At 37.7% G+C, this 20,818-nt stretch overlaps 1 protein-coding gene across 7 annotated transcripts in view; it reads left to right on the top strand.

Annotated features, from left to right (window-relative positions):
• Positions 1-20,818, top strand: part of Pde1a (phosphodiesterase 1A) — a 277,056-nt gene that overhangs the window by 242,666 nt on the left and 13,572 nt on the right. For all 7 annotated transcript variants that reach the window (XM_036184584.1, XM_036184583.1, XM_036184581.1 and 4 more), the window contains exons 10-14: positions 149-250; positions 355-475; positions 9,108-9,189; positions 11,825-11,945; positions 12,460-12,635. In XM_036184584.1, the coding sequence (XP_036040477.1) occupies positions 149-250; positions 355-475; positions 9,108-9,189; positions 11,825-11,945; positions 12,460-12,635 (602 nt within the window). The remainder of the gene's footprint in view (positions 1-148; positions 251-354; positions 476-9,107; positions 9,190-11,824; positions 11,946-12,459; positions 12,636-20,818) is intronic.

The raw sequence follows: 20,818 nt of genomic DNA, 5'->3' as shown, positions 1-20,818 counted from the left end.
ACATGCCATACATGTACAATGACCTTAGTTCAGTCCCCAGAACTATAATTGTTAGGAAAGATAGTGTAATCGTGGATATTTACAGAAATGTCCCTCTCGGAGCTCAGGAAGAGTCAAGTGAACCATTCTCCTTTTGATGCCTCTGCAGGGATCTTCGGAACTTAGTGATTGAAATGGTGTTATCTACAGACATGTCAGGTCATTTCCAGCAAATTAAAAACATAAGAAACAGTTTGCAGCAGCCTGAAGGGTAGGTTATTTCCTTGTGTCTTGTTCATCTTCTGGGGGATGGTCTTACAAAACAGTAAGTGACGATTTGGTTCTGGTAATTTGAACATGTCTTTGTTTTGGCAGGATTGACAGAGCCAAAACCATGTCCCTGATACTGCATGCAGCCGATATCAGCCACCCGGCCAAGACTTGGAAGCTGCACTACAGGTGGACCATGGCCCTAATGGAGGAGTTTTTCCTGCAGGTGCCTTTTCCACTCAGTTTTGGAAACAGCCACTGTAAATAGTGATGTAGCTTTTTTAAAAAAAAACAGAATCTAGTGCTTCTGACTTATAGTTTCAATTAGACAAAGCACATAGTTAGTGTGCTTGTGAGAATTTAGTAATGTTTTAAGGAAATTTATTAGATAACCCAAAATAGTAGTAAATGTCTTTTAAAGAGAGTAATTGTAGGTAGAGCTTTTCTGTCCTGTAGCTACTCTCAAATAACCAGTAGCTGCTTCCCAAAGAACTGACTTAGAGATTCGGCTCATAGCTCAGGTGTATTACTAACTAGCTCTTCCAACTTTAATTAACCCATTTCTATTAATCTACATTCTGCCATGAGGCTTGTGGCATTTAACTCTCCTGAATGTCTTACCTCCTTTCCTTCTGGCTGGTGACCCCAGACACTGCCTCTCTCTTTCCCAGCATTCTCAATTTGGCTTTCCCAACTGACTAACTTTATCCTGTTCAGCTATTGGCCAGTCAATTCCTTTATTAAACCAATCACAGTGACAAATCTTCACAGTGTACAAAAGGATTATTCCAGAGCAAGTAATGTCTTAAACACGAGAATGTGGCAGTCAGGAAAGAAGGGAGTTGAAAATCAGGTTAGAATTATTACATTATTAAGAGGTAAGTTTGAGATTGGAGACAGCAAATAGCTTGCACAATGAAAAGAGGAAGAACACGCAAACTTCTGTGTATATCTTCCTGGCAAAATCTAACCCCATGCACGGCTGCAAAGGAGGCTGAAGAAGATGAAGCTGAGCAGACACATGCTTAACTGAAAAAAACAAATACAAGCCTAGAGGAGAGGAGAGCCCTGCTCTCTGCTGCAGCATGTATAAGCTGTTTCCTGTGTAGCATCCCTGTTCTGTCTAACATCTCCAAATCCAAAGTTTGGATACTATAGTACAAACATGGTGCTAACTACTCAAGTTTGGCTTAAATTCCACAAGTTAAAGGCTCAGTCTTCCAAAAGATGGGCTCCACTTCAGACTTCAGCCCAAATGGAGCCATAGGACATAGAAATGTTGGTTTCTGACCAGCTATTTACAAACTCAGTTCTTACAATCCATTCTAGAGTTGGTAATTTGTTAGACCATAGAACTCAGGGCTAATACTATACTGGCAATTAGAATTTTATCATAAAGGGTGTGATCCAGTAATGGCCAGATAAAGCAGTTAAGAAAAGTCTCCCAGACATGGGTGTCTATATAAGGTCTCTAGGTCTATATGGCATCTTCTTGGATCAGGAGTATGAAACCCAAATCTCCTCTGAACTTCAGTGTGCACAGTATTGTGAATTTCAGTGCATAGGTGTGAAAAACTTTTAAATGCAAAACACACGGCAATCTGTTGACTGCAACTAAGACTGTACTTAGGGGACATTTTGTAACATTATATAATTGTATTATTTAAAAAGAAAACAAAAGGCTAAAAATCTCTGATCTCTCTTTTATCTTAAGACAGTAGGTAATTTAAGAAAATTGAACTAAAGTTGAGGAGGTAACAAATGTAAAACCAAATATCAGTAAAACAGAACAAAGATAAATAATAGCCAAAATTAATAAAGACAAAAACTGACATGCTGACAAAATAATGAAATTACTTACAGGACCAAAAGGATGAAGAAATATACATGGAAGACAGGTTATTATAATAGAGTTTATATATGTCAAAATGGTATGAAATAGTATGAACAATTTATGCCAAACATATTGAAAACAGAAATAAAATTCCATAATTCTTTGAAAAAGATATTAATGATCAAAATAGACATAAAACAGAGCTACAACCTGAATATTCATATATTTACATTTTACTTGAATTTATATACAGTTCTACATAAGGAAATCCAGGATTTGGGTTAGTGAGATGGTTCAACAGGTAAGAGGACTGGCTGCTCTTTCACAGGAAAAAAGACCTGGGTTCAGTTCCCAGAAACCACATGGCTGCTCACATCTGTAACTCTAGTACCAGAGAATCTGACCCCTTCTGGCTTTTGTGGACACCAGGCGTGGCACACGTGTAATTCACAGACATACATACGGCAAAACACCCATACTCATAAAATTACTTAATTCTTTAAAAAAATGAAAACCCAGGATCAGATGGGTCCAGTTCTTAACTTTAATTTCAATTCCCATTATTAAATTCAGCTGTGAAATATCAATTTTCTCAAGAATTTTAAGAAAGAAATAATGTCAGTTTTACACATATTTTTTTGTGATAGAGAAAGAAGAAAATTGGCAGTGGATCTCTCATAAAACCTGACAAAGATGTTTCAAATAAAGGAAATTATAACCAATATCTGTCATGATACTAGATGGGGAAACTCTTAAAATATTAGCAAGTCAAATCCAATAATATTGTAAAAGAATACGTACCATGGCTTGAGCTCGCATGTAGAACAATTTTTTAAAAATTACACTGAACTATATTAAAAGAACAAAGAGGGAAAAATCACATTGTCATGTCAATAGATTCACAGAATACATTTGACAAAATCCAGCATTTTAATTACACAAACTCCCAGCAAAGTATCTAGGAAATACCTTTTAGCCTAGTAAAGGGTCAAAGGGTCATAACTAATGCAATGCTTGAAGATGAAATGCAGAACATTTTTATGCTAAGATCAGTGTATCAGCTCTGTTTCTATTAAATGTTTCATTTGAAGTCCTAATAAATACAAAGAAGTTCTAAAAGGAAATACTGAATAGAGTGGATAAAATAAAACTTCCCTTATTGCAAAACCCAGTAGAACCAACACATAGTTTTACAGGATTGTAGTTCTGTACACAAGCAAGGAAAATTTTGAAAATTAGGTTTAAAACATAATGTTACTTATGAGAGTATAAAGCAAGGTATTAAGAATTACATTTAAGCTTGGGTGGTGGGGGTGCACGCCTTTAATACCAGCACTCATGAGGCAGAGGCAGGCGGATCTTCGTGAGTTTGAGGCCAGCCGGGGCTACGAAGTGAGTTCCAGGTAAGGCACAAAACTACACAGAGAAACCCTGTCTTGAAAAACAAAACAAAACAAAACAAAACAAAACAAAACAAAACAAAACAAAACAAAAATTACATTTAGATAAATTAAAATACAACCACTACATGAAAAGCAAGAAAGTATAGTAAGATAAATTTTAAGTCTATATAACATATATATGTATAAATGGACAGATTGTCTATGCTAATGAGTTCCATAGTTTGTTGTCTGTGGCTGTGACAAAATTACTGACCGAAACCAGGTTGAGTAGGAAGGAGTTGATGATATCTTACAAGTTACAGCCATTATCAAGGGAAGCTAGGGCAGAAACTGAAGCAGGATTACATAGGGACACTACTTATTAGATTGTTCTTTATGGCATACTCAGAACCACCTACCTAGAGGTGACACTATCTAGAATGAGTTGGGTCCCCTCACATCAATCATTAATCAGGAAATGGCTTCACAATGTGGCCTTCAGGCCAGTCTGATGGAGATATCTTCTCAATTGAGGTTTGCTCTTCCAAGATAACAGAAACTTATGTCTAGTTGACAAGTTGTAGGCAGAACAATGGATTAGAAGGTTCAATATCACTAATATATAGGTTCTTTCAAATTTAATTAAAATGTCTGGATTGTGTTACAAAAATATTATCAGACCTCTTTGTGGAAGCTGGAACTCTGATCCCACAACACAAATGGAAATGCACGAATGGCATTTACGAATGGCAATTCTGTAAAAGACTAAAGAGTTGGAGTATCCACTGTCCCACATTACATAGTTAACATTTCATAATATAGAAATGACCAGTCTGTCACTGGCATATAGATGGGGAAATAGATGAATGCAATATGACAGTGATTCCAGAAATAAGGCTAGATGTCTGTAGTCATGTGATTTTCTTCATAGACACCAAAGCAAATAAGTTGTGAAAGACTTTCCACAATGCAAATGAAACAATTATAAAATGGTGGGTCAGTAAGCAAACTTGTCTTTTGTTTTTCATAAGACTTATTTTGGTTCTTATTATGTGTATGTATATGCCACATGTGTGTGGGTACCCTTCAAGGCCAAAGGCTGACTTCTGATCCCTCTACACTTGGAATTTCTTAACTGTCATTCTTGTTTTATTTTAGAATTTTTTTTGTTTCTGTTGAGACAGGATCTCACACCACAGCACATTCTGGCCTGGGACTTACTCTGTAGCCCAGGCTGGCTTTGAATTTTGTGCATTCCTTCTGCTTCAGCCCTCAAGTGCTTGCATTAAAGACATGCACTACCACACTTGGTTCTTCAATTGGTGTTGAGCAAAGTTAGAAGATGAATATAAATATAAAACACCAGATAAAGCAGTTAAAGAATGATGTAACTTTTAGGAGCAACACTTCTTCCCTCTCTTCCTTCCTCTATCCATCTATTCATCTCCACACCTCCCCTTCTCTGTGTGTATGGATTCATATAAGGAAAACTAAGAGAAAGTTTGGGCTGTGCTAATGTCTAAGTCAATTTTGTGTTAATTTGCTTATTCCATTACTTTCTGACAAATGACACAGGAAATTTTAAACGCAGTGTATTTGGAGGGCGGGGTGAAGGAGACTAGCTCTTTGTTCATCTTCTTCAGCAGGCTCTCTTCCTGTCTTTGGTTGGCCACCTCAATTCACTCTCTAACCAGGAGAAGTTGTGGCAGAGAAGACAAAGGTCATACCTAGAATCTATAATCTTGAGAAACACTGGTTTTAGACCTTGATTAAGTGCCTGTGGCAGGGGAAGCTAGACAGGCCCTCGTCTTCAAGACACAAGCTTTTCATGTTTATCAGTACATATAGTGTCTTTGCTTTGAGTGTTTAACAAGTCAACTGTGGTGATATATTGTATACCCTAATAAACTTGCTTGAAAGATCAGAGAAGCAGAACAGCCAGCCACTATTTACCTTCACGAAATCCTCAGCCTAAAGAGAGTGAGTTCCTGTTTTTTCAAGCCTTATATACCTTTCTCTGCCCTGCCATATTACTTCCTGGGATTAAAGGCATGTGCACTTCCCAAGCAAAGGCATGAGATCTCAAGTACTTGTATCAAAGGTGTGTGCCACCACTGCCTGGCTTTGTTTCTCTCCTATACTAGCTCAATCTCGTGTAGCCCAGTATGGCCTTGAACTCACAGAGTTCCAGAGAGATCTCTGCCTCCTGAGTGATAGGATTAAAGGTGTTTGCCACCACTGCCTGACCTCTATGTCTAATCTAGTAGCAGGCTCTGTCCTCTGATCCTCAGGCAAGTTTATTAGGATACACACTATATCACCACAGTCAACACAGGAACTTTTGACTAGAATGAATACATTTGGAAGATTCTCCATCTATTTTAACTGTGATTGACATGGAAGACAGGGGTACCAGGCAAAATGATAACCAAACAGCAAAGGAAGACAGATTCATACCTCTTTATCCCTTCTTTAACACATACTAGTTGGCATGATGTGAAGTTAGCATAATTAAATTTAAAAATAACTACTTCCATTAATTTTTTCACTGTGCACACAATAAATAAATGAATATTTTCTCTTTCCAACTCATTACTTTATGACACAAAGAAACAATCTTAATTTAGGAAAAATCTACATCTATAAGTCAGAGAAACAAATGATTTGAAAAGTAAGCTATCTGTAAGGACAAAGTGATTTTTTTTAACTCTAAGATGTGTATAATCAAGTTTCTGTTTCCCTTAGTATTGCTAGATGTCATAAAATTATGACATTTCAAAGTAAATTTTGTCTCCATACTACCAAAAATACACTCAGTTAATCCATTCTCAGCCAAAGACATAGCACCAATGAAAATTACAGTTGTAACTTTCCAATTAAAAGAATGTAAAGAACTATAGCTCAAAACGTTAAAATCAAAGCTAGTTCTAAGTGTTGCAAAAGTGCTGTAAACAGCAGTTACACAGCAAACCTAACATTTGGTAAAATACATATAATAAAAATACACAATAACTTTCTGCCATAAACATAACTGAATGTAGATGTGGTGGTTACTATAGCCATTAAACAAGCAATCTGTTTGTTTGTTGACTTTGTGAGAATTTCTGAGGGACATTTTTAGAAGGAGTGGAGGAAGGCAGTCACAAGGAGGACATTCTCTATGCAGGTTGTCCAGGGACTGCTGAAAAGGTGAACCATCTAAGCTTGCCTATAGGACCAGGGGTCCCTCACCTCCTTCCTACCATTAGGGCCTGACAGTGGTCTGAATGTTAACTGATACTCTTGAGACTCATACCAGGTCTCAGTGCAAAAAGCTTCCCAAGGCTTCTGTACTTCATTCTCCTTCAGTTACTCCATCTATTTAAAACTACACAAAACATGTTTCAGTTTTAGTGAAATCAAGAAATATAAAGTATTAGGTTGACACCTCACTGATAGCTGTCAGAACCTTTTAACTCTGTTTGGAAAGCAGAAAAAACAATTATTAGCTGTTTGTCATGGACTTTAGAAGATGAAGCCTTGACAAGTCACGCAGGAAATGCTGAGACAGGTAAGGTCTCTTAGACGTTGGACATCAAACTCTCCTGCTGCATTTTGATGGGGTCACCTCTGCGGCTTCAGCACCTGTAGGCTTATGCCCCTAGAACACAATGTCAAGACCCGGGGGCATCACAGGGAGGCACTGGGTAATTAATTGAGTGTGGTATTTTCTCTTACTACTTCCATAAGTCAATTAAAACACTAGGAAATATATTTATGTAATAAGTTCTTGATTCTAAAAATATATTTTTGGTTTTCTAAATATAGTACTTTCAACAGGATGCACAACTTTCAAGATAAATATTAAGTAGTTGTTATGTAGAATGCCTACTGTTTTGACCCTTGATTTCATTTAAATAAAAAGTAAGTATTCCCTGTCCTAGGAAAGAATAAGGATTTTGTGAGGGTGGTCAAACTTACACTAAGGTAACACAGTTTCCCTATTTTACACCTTCGCCCCTCTTCCTTAGCAGTACTTTATGGTGCTCTGTGCAATTCTTTCATGGTCTGGCTCAGGGCCCCTGCTGACCTGGTACCCATGGCCTTTATTCATTCCAAAAAATAAATAACACTTTGAAATACTTAGAAATAAATTGAATAACTGTTGCATCTCAGCATTCTGTGCTCTTAGCAATAGAAATTTTATATTCTAAATTAATTGAGATGTATGGAAAACAGAAAAATAACAACCCCCAATTCTGTACAGAAAGGTCAAGTCTGCATGTAAGTGTCAACTGCTTACATCTTAGATGAAAATGTGCCAGCAGCTTTCTTTAAAATGGAACTTATACATAGTACATCATCATAGTGCATTTACCAGCCCTAAATAATCTTCTTCAGTCTCCCAAAGGACCATATAATATAGAAATAGACTACTGATTGTTTCTTGTTATGTTCTTAAGCTAGAAACAGCAGCTCATTGGCCAATAACATCAGCCAAATGCAAATATTGTACTGTCAATCAAGGAAATCGTGTCTGTAAATACCAAATAAATATCTTTAACATCATGTTTCCCATCAAGTCTATTAGCTGTCTTATTTCTATTTAAACAATGTTAGTGTTGTTATATTTTAATATAAACCTGTGGTGATATTGTGTCCCCCAATATATTGTGCACCCTAATAAACTTATCTGGGGTCAGAGAACAGAACAGCCACTAGATAGACATAGAGACCAAAAAAATGGTGTCACACACACCTTTAATCCTAGCATTCTGGAGACAGAGATCCAGATGGATCTCTGTGAGTTCAAAGCCACACTGGAAACAGACAGGCACGATGACATACGCCTTTAATCCCAGGAAGTGATGGCAGGAAGCAGAAAGGTTTTATTTAAGGCATGAGGACCTTAGAAGCCTTTTTAAGCTGTTAGCTTTTAGCAGCAGTTCAGTTGAGATCAATTTGGGTGAGGACTCAGAAGCTTTTAGTTTAAGGAAACAAGATCAGCTGAGAAGTTGGCAAGGTGAGGTTGGATATGGCTTGTTCTGTTTCTCTTATCTTTAAGCATTCACCCTGATACCTGGCCCTGGGTTTGTTTTTATTAATAAGACTTTTTAAGATTCATGCTACATAAACCTTTTAAGGATATTGTTATTCAATAGTTAACTATTGATATTTTTGAACCTTGTATCATAAAATCATTATTTGCAGTGAGACATTTAATAAATCTTAGTCAATGAATGGAAAGAGGTTTCAAAAAAATGTTTATGTGTTTTGAAAAAGCAGTAAATGCAAAATTTTCCTTTTTAAAACTTGGTTGAGTGGAATCTACAAAATGAAGAAAAGTCTACAAACTTGGTTGTTAATTAACTGCTCAATAGTACAGAGATGACTGGTCCAAGGGACTTCCAAAAACTAAAATATTTGTCTCTTCAGAGCCAATAGGTTGACTGCATTATTTAGAAATGTGTTAGCACTAGAGCAATTGCTCAGAAGAAAACTATCCAAGAGAAATTATATAAGCCTAAATTTTGATGGTATAAATTACTATGTATTACTGCTTAAAAAATGAAAAATGTGGTTATCTAAGGTCACTCTATATAGATGGCACATTTCCTTAAATTCTCCAACTTAATTCTGGTAATTCATCTTTCTTTCCCCAGGGAGATAAAGAAGCTGAATTAGGGCTTCCATTTTCTCCACTTTGTGATCGGAAATCAACGATGGTTGCCCAGTCTCAAATAGGTAATTCTGAAGAATGGTGTCCCTGAAAACTGGGTGGGACTTGGTGTTCAGGTGTGTGTACTATGCTCTGCAAAGTCTTCCAGGCCAACCTCACTCTGTAATCATGATAAATTTTGGCTTTTGCCTGATCTAGATGATGATGGATGAAAATCAATGAAGTATTTTCACAAAATGAATTCAGTAAAGCTGCTGTTGCTGGCCAAGGTCAGGTGTTTCTAGGTTCTTGACCTCTTAGTCAAGAAGTTAAATTAAAAGCCCACACAGATTTTCAGGAATATTTTCAGCAAGGCAACTTTATTTAAAGGAACTCAATAGAAAAGAATTGAATACACTGCATAGGAGCAGTAGGCCATGACACAGATAATAACCTAGAGTCTCTTTATGTGCTCTAAATGAAAGAGAGGCCAGGTTCTAAGGGGTATACTTTCGGCAGTTCTTTATTTTGATTGCTAGATTAGATCATGTGGTCATCTTCCTACCATTCATGTCCCTTCCTAGAGAGCTTATGATTGAGCAGAAACTATTCTAAGTTTGATTGTTGTTAAGGGAATGGAAACTTATCCCATTATCCATAGATGGGTCTAGATATAGTTGGATGAGGTGGGAGTCTGTGGTTTTTAGGTGAATCGTATGGAGAGGGCTATGTGTGCATAGAACACACAAGTAAAGGAGCTAGACAGCCAAGTGCAGTACTGGAAGGTGGTATACATAACAAACCAAGTAGAGTCCCAGGTTACTAAATTATTCCCTATGCTCATGCACTCTTAGTCAATACAATTCTTATTCTTGGTTGTAATCCTAGTAAATAAGGACTTTCTTCTTGTGTTCTTGCCCCCCCCCCCCAAGACAGGGTTTCTCTATGTAGCCTTGCGCCTTTCCTGGATCTCGCTCTGTAGACCAGGCTGGCCTTGAACTCACAGACATCTGCCTGGCTCTGCCTCCCAAGTGCTGGGATTAAAGGAATGCACCATAACCACCCGGTGTGATTGGTTCTTTTGTTATGTCATATTACTGGTTATTATTTTCTATAATTTAATCCTTTAGACATAAAGGAATTCAAAGAAAATATTAACTTTTCTATTGTGTTATTGCTAACCTTTCATAATATGCTTAATGCAAATTCATATTCTTTAGGAGGAATTTCTTGAGATATGAACAGATAAATCAGCAGCAGGAGATGTGCACAATGATATCATTCCTAGCCACATTTATTCTTACCTTTATTTGTGTAGGGAACTACAACTCAGTTCATTATGAAAACATATGCTTGCTAAGGTGCATGGTTTTAATATCTGGTAGCATTCTGAAAGCCTGCATCCTCTTTACAATCTATGTCATGTAGGGATTGGCATGCCTATTCTGGTGCTCCTATCACAGAGCTGGAGGACAATGGCAAAGCTACTTCCTGGAACTGTCCCCTTCCCAGCCAAACTCCAACAGCTGTTCAGCGAATAAAACACCAGTGCTTATAACTGTTCAGAAAATGTAGATGTTGTAGACTCAGGACCTCATCTATCAAGTTGGGGATGACAGACTCCCAGTGCCTGGTGGCTCTGATACACATTCCTCTTACATTAGTTAGTAGAGGTGCTGACTCACTGGACAGTCTACCTGTGCCTGGGAGTTAAAACTCTAGGTAGACAACTAATTTAACTTTGAATTGATTTGTCAATTAAGACACAAAATTGAAAGCTTTTGTTAAAAACTGAGGCATGTCTCCACATGTACTTGAGAAGTGTCAAGCACCCAATAGTATGGTCAAGCATTCAATGGATAATGTGCATGTATGCATAGGTCATTTCAAGACCCTCTTTTTTTCTTGTATTCACAGGTTAGTATCTGTTCCCAGGTGGGTTCAAGGCAGGAAGCATCCAATTGCCCTTGGGGACTCAAGCATTGCATTCCCGGAGCTTAAAACAGTTATTGTCTCCTCTTTTTCCTCAACACCAAGAGGCAGATGCAGAACAGCGGACAAGGCTCGCTCTTTGCCTGTCACTCTCCATCTTGATAAGCACTTTAAATTGAAGTCATCACTCAACCCTGACATTTCAAAGTGGTGGGATTAGTGCAGTCTGCTGGAGATTGGAGTGTTCTCTCTGTCGATTTGACAGCACACGCCCACGCACTGTGAACTAACGCTTTACATTCTGAGAATAATAAACAGCAATTTGAAATAATAGTGCATTGACAGAGCACTCTGATGCAGTCAGGGGAAAAAAAAAGACAAAGATAAAATGAAAGTAGCTGTCTTCCTGTGGCCTGGGGACCTTCAATTAGCTGGTTTCTTTAGAAGTTAAATAGTGTTTCTTTCTGGCACACAATCACCAAAACCAAGTGAGGACCATTCCAAAGGGTAATGACCTTTTGTTGAGAAGAAAAGAAAGTCCTGTTCATTAGAGCTGGCTGGACAGTTAGAATAGCACAAAGGTTGGAATACTGAATAGGAGAGCATGGGCTTGAGCTAGGAGATTTACTTATCAGTTCTACTACTGGATGCATTATTATCCAGAGCATTCAGCCAGCTCTGCAGATTCTGTAGTGAGCGATTGTCTTTCCAGTCCTCACTATGACTTACTATGGGAATCAGGAAACTGGAACACTTGAATGTGTCATTCTGTGTGTTTTGCTTTTTCAGGTTTCATTGATTTCATAGTGGAGCCAACATTTTCTCTCCTGACAGACTCAACAGAGAAAATTGTTATTCCTCTTATAGAGGAATCTTCAAAATCGGCGTCTTGTAACTATGGAGCAAGCAGGTAATTTTTTTTTTTTTTTTTTTTTTTTAACTTTAGGATTATGAGCTTTTACCCAATAAGTATCCCTTTCCTCAAAGGTAGGCTGGCAGGGCTTTCAATAATTATTAGGTAGTATTGCCTGCCATCTTGTGGCCCTTTATTGTAGTGCACTCTCTTTGCCACTGATCCCCGTTCACTATTACAGAGAAGAGAAAGGGTGTGAATTGGATGGGAGGGGACACTGGAGGAACTGAGCTGAGTGGGTAGAGATGAAACCTTAATCAGAATATATTGTATAAAAAAGATTCTTTTTTCAATTAGGAAAAATAGAGAGAGAAAAGAAACAAGTGAAGCATTCTAGGATGTGTTAGGGAGAGTCCCAGGTCCTCTCCATGTGGGAAAGTGGATGTGGGGGTAAACACTTGCCACACGCTCACATCTGGGCCTGGATGACTGTTATCCTATTCCAGTGCATCTTGTCTCATATGCTATCTTGACCTTGTTGCCTTTTGATTTCTTTGGTTGTCAACGGTAGCTCATCCACCTTGGTTGCTGATTCCCTGAGACGCTCAAATTCAAAAGGTCCCATGAGTGATGGGAGCTATACTCCAGACTACTCTCTGTCATCTGTGGACCTGAAGAGCTTCAAGAACAACCTAGTGGACATCATTCAGCAGAACAAAGAGAGATGGAAAGAGTTAGCTACCCAAGGTACAGTTTGATCATCCTATCACTTTACGTCTCTTTAACTATTCTAATAATTTGGACTTTCTTCCACTTCATGTTTTTCTTTTATAAAAGACATAAACCCTTGCTGGTATTTGGAATTTGGTTATTCATGAGAAAGTTGGCTCCGTTGCTGTCTAAGAAGTGATTCTGCTGTTCATGTCACCTGAACTGCAGATGTGTGTCCTGGTAGTGGTAGCCATTCATGCAGATGTGAGGGATAGGGCAATAACATAACAAATTGCAGGGGATAAGAACCTCTGTGCTCACTGGGTGGTGGTGGCAGCACAGACCTTTAATCCCAGCATTCGGGAGGCAGAGGCCAGTGGATGTCTTGAGTTCAAGGCCAGCCTGATCTACAGAGCTATTTCCAGGACAGCCAGGGCTGCACATAAAAACCCTGTCTCAAAAAAGCAAAACAAAACAAAAAGCACAAAAATGAACAAACAAAGAACCTCTGTGCTTTTACAGTGATGCTTTCAAGCCTGTTTTAGCACTATGCATGGCTGCTAGTTCTTGCTGTTTCTACCTGAGTGTCGAGCAGTTTAGTTAGTAATAAAATCCAGGGGCTGGAAAGACAGCTCCATGGTTAAGAGTACTCACTGCTCCTACTGAGGACCCAGGTTTTGTTCCAATAGGCAGCTCATCACAGCCTATAGCTCCAGCTCCAGTATCCAATGACAACTTCTGTCCTCCATAGACATCTGCAGATACATGCGTGCGCGCGCGCGCGCACACACACACACACACACACACACACACACATACATGCATACACATGATTGAAACTATATATGTATTGTTTGTTTGTTTTTCCAGACAGGGTTTCTCTGTGTAACCATGTCTGTTCTGGAACTTGCTCTGTAGACCAGGCTGGCCTGGAACTCACAGAGATCCACCTGCTTCTTCCTCCTGAGTGCTGGGATTAAAGGCATGTACCACCATGCCCAGCACAACAAATATTTTCAAAAGGATAAAAGCATCACAAGTTACTGTGTACACAGGGTAGAAAGCACTCTGTGAATTGACTGTTAATGGCACTGTGCTTCTATAACAAGAGTGGGTGAGCTAGACCTGCTTTCAGTCTTTATGATTGACTGAGATACTAAACAGGAGCAGGAATGCACTTTTAAACAGGGAGGCCAGGAAAGGCATCACTAAGAAAGTGATAATTTAGATAAATATGAGAGGAGATAAGAGAGAGGCCTGGCATGGAAGGTCATGCCTTTTCAGACAGACACATGGAATGAACTGTATGAGCTAGGAGGTGAAGCTTGCCCCCCCCCACACACACACAAGAAAGAAAGAAGCCTGTGAAAGGGAGGAAATGGGCAGGTGAGAATACTGCAGGCACGATGTGGGGAATGGAGGGACCATATCATTTGTTTGGGCCCTAAAGAGGAAAGCCAAATGTAGGGTTCTCTCTTAGAAGACAAGTAAGTAATTTAAACTAGCAATTAAAAAGGGTTTAATACTCTACATCCACCCTAGTAGCAAATCCTGTCTGTTCTCCTTTCAAACATATCCCCAATCCAACCTCTTCTTGCTCATTCACTTGCGTGCATACTGGTTCAAGCCTCCATCTTTTAGTTTTCAGAATGTTAACACAGTCACCATTACCGCTTAGTCTAGACTCCCATATTCCTTCCAGATGACAAACAGTAGCTACCCTTCTGGTATTCTTGGTGATACCAGAATGAATATAGAGGACAGAATTTTAAAATAGTCATTATACAATGATACACATACACACATATGTGTGCGCGCACACACAGAGTCTATATATGCACATATATACACATTAGCATGTTGTCTTAGTTAATTTTATACTCTGTGATTAAACACTATGACTAAGGCAACTTTTAAGGAAGATGTTTGATTGGCTTATGGTTCCAGAAATTTAGAGTCCACAATGGCGGAGCAAAGGAAAAGCTGAAGGCTCACATCTTGCTCCAAAACCATAGTCAGAAAGCAGGTACCTGGGATAGTGTGGGCTTTTGAAACTTCAAAGCCTACTCCAGTGACTCCCATCCTTCAACAAGACCATATTTCCTAATCCTTCCTAAACAGTTCTACCAACTGGGGACCAAAAAATCAAATATATGACTCTATGGGGGCCATTCTCAATTCAAACTACCACATATGACATTTACTGTATCATGATAATACTTAATCTATATGCATTCTATAATTATATATATATATATAATCCCTTTCTATGAATATAATATTTCATAGTAAAAAAATGAGAACATGATCTGCTACAAAAAGACATCTAACTTGAAAATCAGTGACTATCAGTCCATCCAACCATGTTGTTCATCTGCTATGGACCACTGCCAACCTTCAAGTACCTTGAAATGTCAGCTTCTTTCTCATGACTGTATTGAGATGAGATGACAATGTGCAGGTGATCCAGTGTTCACTGAACATAGGAGAATCCCAGAGGTCTCGCCACCATCTAAGCACTCCTCACATCCTAGCATGTCTTCGGATCTCCCGACCATTCCACTACTCTTGCCCAGGGAAAAGCTGTAAATCCCTTAGTTCCAGTGTGTGAAGCTCATTGTAAATAAGTGAGTTAGTAACTAAAACACTCCTTTAAGAATACTTTCATCCAAGAAGCCTTCTCTTAGGGAGCTGAATGTTGATGTATATAGACTTTTTTTTTTTTATATGAGGGTTTTTTTTTTAAAGGTAAAAATGCTTTCCATTATTCCAGAATGTTCAGTTTGGGTGAATTTATCCGTTTAGATGGAAGAAAATATCCTTCTCATCAGTCCATCATTTCTCAACATCTTATGTCTCTGCCCAGTCACTATCTTTTCTGCACTACATAGGAGCTTATGGATTTTAGGAAGATGTATGGCTGTTCTTGTAGTGGGGTGGACATTTAAAAATAGAAGAATATTGTGACTATTGCATCCTGCTACTTTGCTGGATATGTTTATCAGAGGCAGGAGGCTTGGGGTAGAGCTTTTAGGATCTTTAATGTGTAAAATCAAATCAACTTCTTCCTTTCCCTTTATCTCCTCATGTCTAATTGCTCTAGCGAAGATTATATTTAACAGGAGTGGAGAAAGTGGAAATCGTTGTTTTATTTCTAATTTTACTGGAAATATTTCAAGCTTTTCTTCATTAAACATAATGTTGGCTGGAAGCTTGCTGTGTTATTATCTTTATTATGCTGAGATATATTCCCTGTATCCCTAGATTATCCAGGACTTTTATCATGAATAATTATTGGATATGCTGAATGGCCTTTTCTACATATAATATAATGAACATGTGGTTTCTGTCTTTGAGTGTATTAATGTGATAGATTATATTTATTGATTTATAGATATTGAAATATCCTTGCATCTCTGAGATGAAGTCAACTTGATTGTGTTTTTTATGTGTTCTTGAATTTTATTTAAATATATTTTATTGAGATTTTTTGAATCCATGTTCACCAGAGATATTGATCTATACTTTTCTTTCTATGTGTATCTTTGCCTTGTCTAGGTATTAAGTGTACTGCTGGTTTCATAAAAAAAATTTGGGAGCATTCTTTCGTTTTCTTTTTTTATGAAGTAGTTTGAGAATCATTGGTTTTAGTTCGTCTTTAGTGGTGAATCCACACAAATGAAGTGGCATCACTCAGTACTATGCACCATGTGTTTTCTATTTGTTAAAAGACCTTCCAAAACCAACTGATGGATGCCAAAGAGAAAGCTGAATGCATGGGACATTCCCTCAAACTTTTCTATATCTGAATTTGCTGTGTTTTCTGACACTTCAAGAACAGTTGCTTCCTCTAACTTTGTATTATGAATATGAATAACAGGTACAAGACTTTATTGCAGTTCATGTGGCCTTGGAAAGCTGTTGGGTTGGAAAGGTGCTAGTAGAAATGTAAGGAATAGATGAGGCGGTGATGAGGAAGAGATAGGTAGATTGGATGCTATATTGTTGACCCAAGTTTAGTTAAGTCATATCCCAGTGACTAGTTATAAGTACACTGGAAGTTTGTCAGCTTTATACCTTAGTGAACACTACACACATCTATACATGTGCATGTATGTTTATATTTTTTGTGTGCATATATATGCACATGCTCCCATTTCTGTTCTCTGTAAGAAACCTTTAGAGTTACACTCTGTTCTGGATTTTTGTTTGTTTGTTTGTTTGTTTTTTGTTTTTCCTTTTTCTTTTTCTTTCTCCTTCTTTCTCTAACATCCTTTAGTTGACAAAAGCAATCTAGCTCTGGCTTCACTTTTAATTCATTTAATGAAACAAGAACTCTACTTCCAACAGGACCTTGCTACCATTCAGCAATGAACTCATGAGTAGGGTCTGGACAATTGCTGAAATGTTCTCAATGAACCAATCTATGTATGACATTACAACCTTCGTGAGCCAGCACCATCTGCTGTCCATCCAGCCTGGATATTCACTAATTAGTCATATTTTTAGGTATATAGCCACCCCCTTCATCTACAGGAAATAAGCGCCAATATCTAAGGGCATGCCTGAAAGCATACATGGCTCCTAATCCTCTATATACTACATTATATTCTATGGGTCCATATTTATTAGGTATTTTTAATTTAATTTTATTTTATGTATGGGTGCTTTGACTTCATGTATGCCTGTGCACCTCATGTGTGCCTAATGACAGAAGAGTGTCTTGGATCCCACGAAACTTGAATTATAGACAGTTATGAGCCACCATGTGGGTATAAAGAATTGAACCCAGGTCCTCTGTAAGACCAACCAGTGCTCTTAGAAGCTGAACTATACTTCATTATACATCTTAATATGCAAGTTGGGCAGAGTAAATAATTGAAAGCATTATAATAATCACATGCTAAAATAGAACTCTATAATAACATATTATAATGAAAAAATATAAACGGGTTCATTTCCTCTTTATCAAAGTCTCTTACTGAAAGTCATGTTGCCACCCGTATAGTAGATCAGTTCCCATAGCTTTGGATTCTTGTGGGGACCTTAGGTTTGCTCTTATTGTTTGTGTCAGTAGGTGAGATTTATGTGGAAATGCATTCTCTGATAATAAAAATTAACATGTGGTTACTCACCTCATTTTTAAAGTGACTTTCAAACAGAATATTATCTATTTATATAAGTTAATATCCAAATACAGGTATAGTAACATTATGTACATAAGACTGTCTTTCATGATAAACTCATATTTGGTTCTGAGAGTGTCTACTTGAGCCAAAATTGATTAAAATTATTTTTTCAAATTATCTGAAGATCATCACTGACAAATACAAGAGTCATGAATGGCTCTAATAGCAAAATATGCTGAAAGGATGATTGCATTTGTTTTCATAATTTTACTACAGTAGTTTCTATAAATGTGACTAATTTATAAAACTAATCACAGGTTATCTTTAAAAATTATTTCTTCACACTTTCTCTAGATTGTTAAAATGAGTACCCCTTTTTTTCAGAAATAAAATCATTTCTACAGGAGCAGCTTATTTTTCCTCAGTAACCATCATTAGGTAAATCTTCCTGTGTACTGACAGCTCTAATTCGATCAAAAGACTTGGCAATTTCGATATCCTTGCTGGAAGTCTGCCTGGGCCTGAGTGAGGAAGGGAATCCATTCGTGCAGATTGCTAAGTTGACATCAGAAACCCCAGACATAACAGCTACCCATTTCTTGATTGACCTGGTTGGACTGACATGGATAGATCTACCAATGGCTGCTGCATCAACACCTTTATGCCTTCAAAGGTTGGTGCCAATAGTATTTTGTGGCACCTTTCTTGGCTGAGATGACACAGTGAGTGCCAATAAAGGTTCTCTGAGCAACTTACCAGTAATTTCGTCCTGTCTTCTTTAAGGGTACCAAGATATTTTCACTTCAGATGTGCATTTTCTAAAATTTCTGAAAGGAAGCACAAATTTTAGAAATTGACCTTTTATATAAATTCTAACATTTCCCTCTGAAATGCTTTACTAATATTTACCATTGAAATATTCATGAAAATTAAAAGGTAACTATCACACAGGTAATGTTTATAATTTATAGTCTAGTGAAAATGATTGGCCAGGTCAGAATGAGAACACAGTTTGGGTTGGGTCTTAAATCGTCTGCGACCACAGAACTTAGTTTAAAATTAGCCAACTTATTTCTCCTCTAAAAAAATCCTTTAAAATACTTTAATTGGAGGTTGGGGATATAGCTCAATGGTAGAGCACTTGTCTAGCAAGCACAAGGCTCTGGGTTCGATCATCAGCTCAAAAAAAACGCTTTAATTGTATTTTATTTGTGTGTGTGTGTGTGTGTGTGTGTGTGTGTGTGTGTGTGTGTGTGTGTAATGTGTGTAGTTGCAGGTGGCAGAGCATGTGGAGGTCAGAGGGCAACTTTCAGGAGTCGAAAAAACTCTCCTATAGATTTTTAACCAGTATTGTCCAATACTTTCTTGTACCATGACTCCTTCATAGCCAACTTAATACTTAGATATACCAGAGTGTTAGAAGCACCCTAAGTTTTAATCAGCTAAGAACAGTGGTGGAATAGCAATTCTACAGTATTTATCTATGATTTAGCTCTCTCCCATGAAGGGAAAAAAAACTGTATTATGTAGTGAGATTAAATCCAAAGATAAGAATCTATGTACACTAAGGAAAGACATACACATCACAGAAATTAAGTTATAACCAAGGAGGCAGCATAATACAGGGTTAAAATCTAGAATTCTGACAAAGAAATGTTTCAATTTTTCTATTGTCAGTAATAGTTACATATTTTTGAACAACTTCACTCTGAGCTGTGACTTCCGTGTCTCAATATCTGTGATTAATGTTGAATGAATCAGTGTATGTGAAGCGTTTAGTGGTCTGTGTTTTCTACACCAATACTTATTCTTGTGGGCTTGCATATACCTCAAGTCTAGTTGTAGAGCTTAAGCAAGGCTTCCTTGAAGTGTGCTGTGGCAAAACATTCTTGATGACACTTAATACCCGACAAAGTGTACAATGGGACATCTCCATCCATCAATCAAATGGATTGCTGTGTGCCAACATGATCTTAGTACAAAGTGATCTCCAGTACCTTTTCTTGATTTGCCAAACTAGCCCTTTGAGTATCTCCCTCAATGTCTCTCAAATGCATCCAGTTTTCTACACAAGAGAACGAAGTGATGGAATGGAATTGGCTTACATTAGAACCATAGACACAGCTGTCTAATGTATGAAGATGTAAATGAATTAGTTTCAATTAACTTTTGAAGGAGTTGAGGATTCTTCATTTTCACTTTTGCGCAGTGGTTCTCAATCTTCCCAATGCTGAAACATTTTCATACAGTTCCTCATGTTACACTGACCCCTAAGCATAAAATTATTTTTGTTGCTACTTCGTAACTGTAATTTTGCTACTATTATGAATCATAATGTAAATCTCTGTGTTTTTGGAAGGTCTTAGGTCATTCTACCCCAAAGGGTTCATGACCCACAGGTTGAAAACTGCTACCTTAGCACAAAACCCTCCAGAGAAGGAAACCAGTCCTATGATTTCTGTAGACCAAAACCTAAATGCTCAAAAAGGGGTAACTTTGCAATCCAGCAAATGGTTTATGAAAATTAAATTCTGAAAGAATTGTTACCATCTATATTTTGATGTCTGAAACTACAGATGTAATTTTATTTATCACAAACACTTCAACTATCCTAACCTCACTTCTTTGCAGGTTAGTCATAATTTTATTAATCAATTATTCCTCATTAACTGTGGGAATTTAGGAAGTTTCCAGAGATCACACGGAAAGATTCATAACTTAACTGTTGATTTTTCTCATACATATTTAATTTCTATGTATTATTCCTTCTCCAAATTACTTGTAGAAAGCAAGGGGGCAAACAATGATATGTTTATCGTTTCTTCCCAAGTGAAGTTGAGTACATAAATCTTCAAAGGGAGATGGAGAAAATCTTCAAGTATCCAAAGCTACAACTTTATTACAATGTCATTTCTAAAGCATAATTAGGCCAAACACAGTGGCACACAAGTTCAAGTCCAGGCTGCTCTACATAGCACATTCCTTCTTGGACAGCCAGGAGTATGTAGTGCAACCGGATCTCAAAAACAAAACATAGATTACACCAGGCTGGATGGTGGGTGGGGAAGGCCTGTATTTCCAGCTACTCTG

The sequence above is a fragment of the Onychomys torridus genome, chromosome 4 (genome assembly GCF_903995425.1).
Source record: "Onychomys torridus chromosome 4, mOncTor1.1, whole genome shotgun sequence".
NCBI lineage: Eukaryota > Metazoa > Chordata > Mammalia > Rodentia > Cricetidae > Onychomys > Onychomys torridus.
The sequence above is the reverse complement of the archived record's forward strand: the minus strand, read 5'-3'. Positions and strand labels throughout refer to the sequence as shown.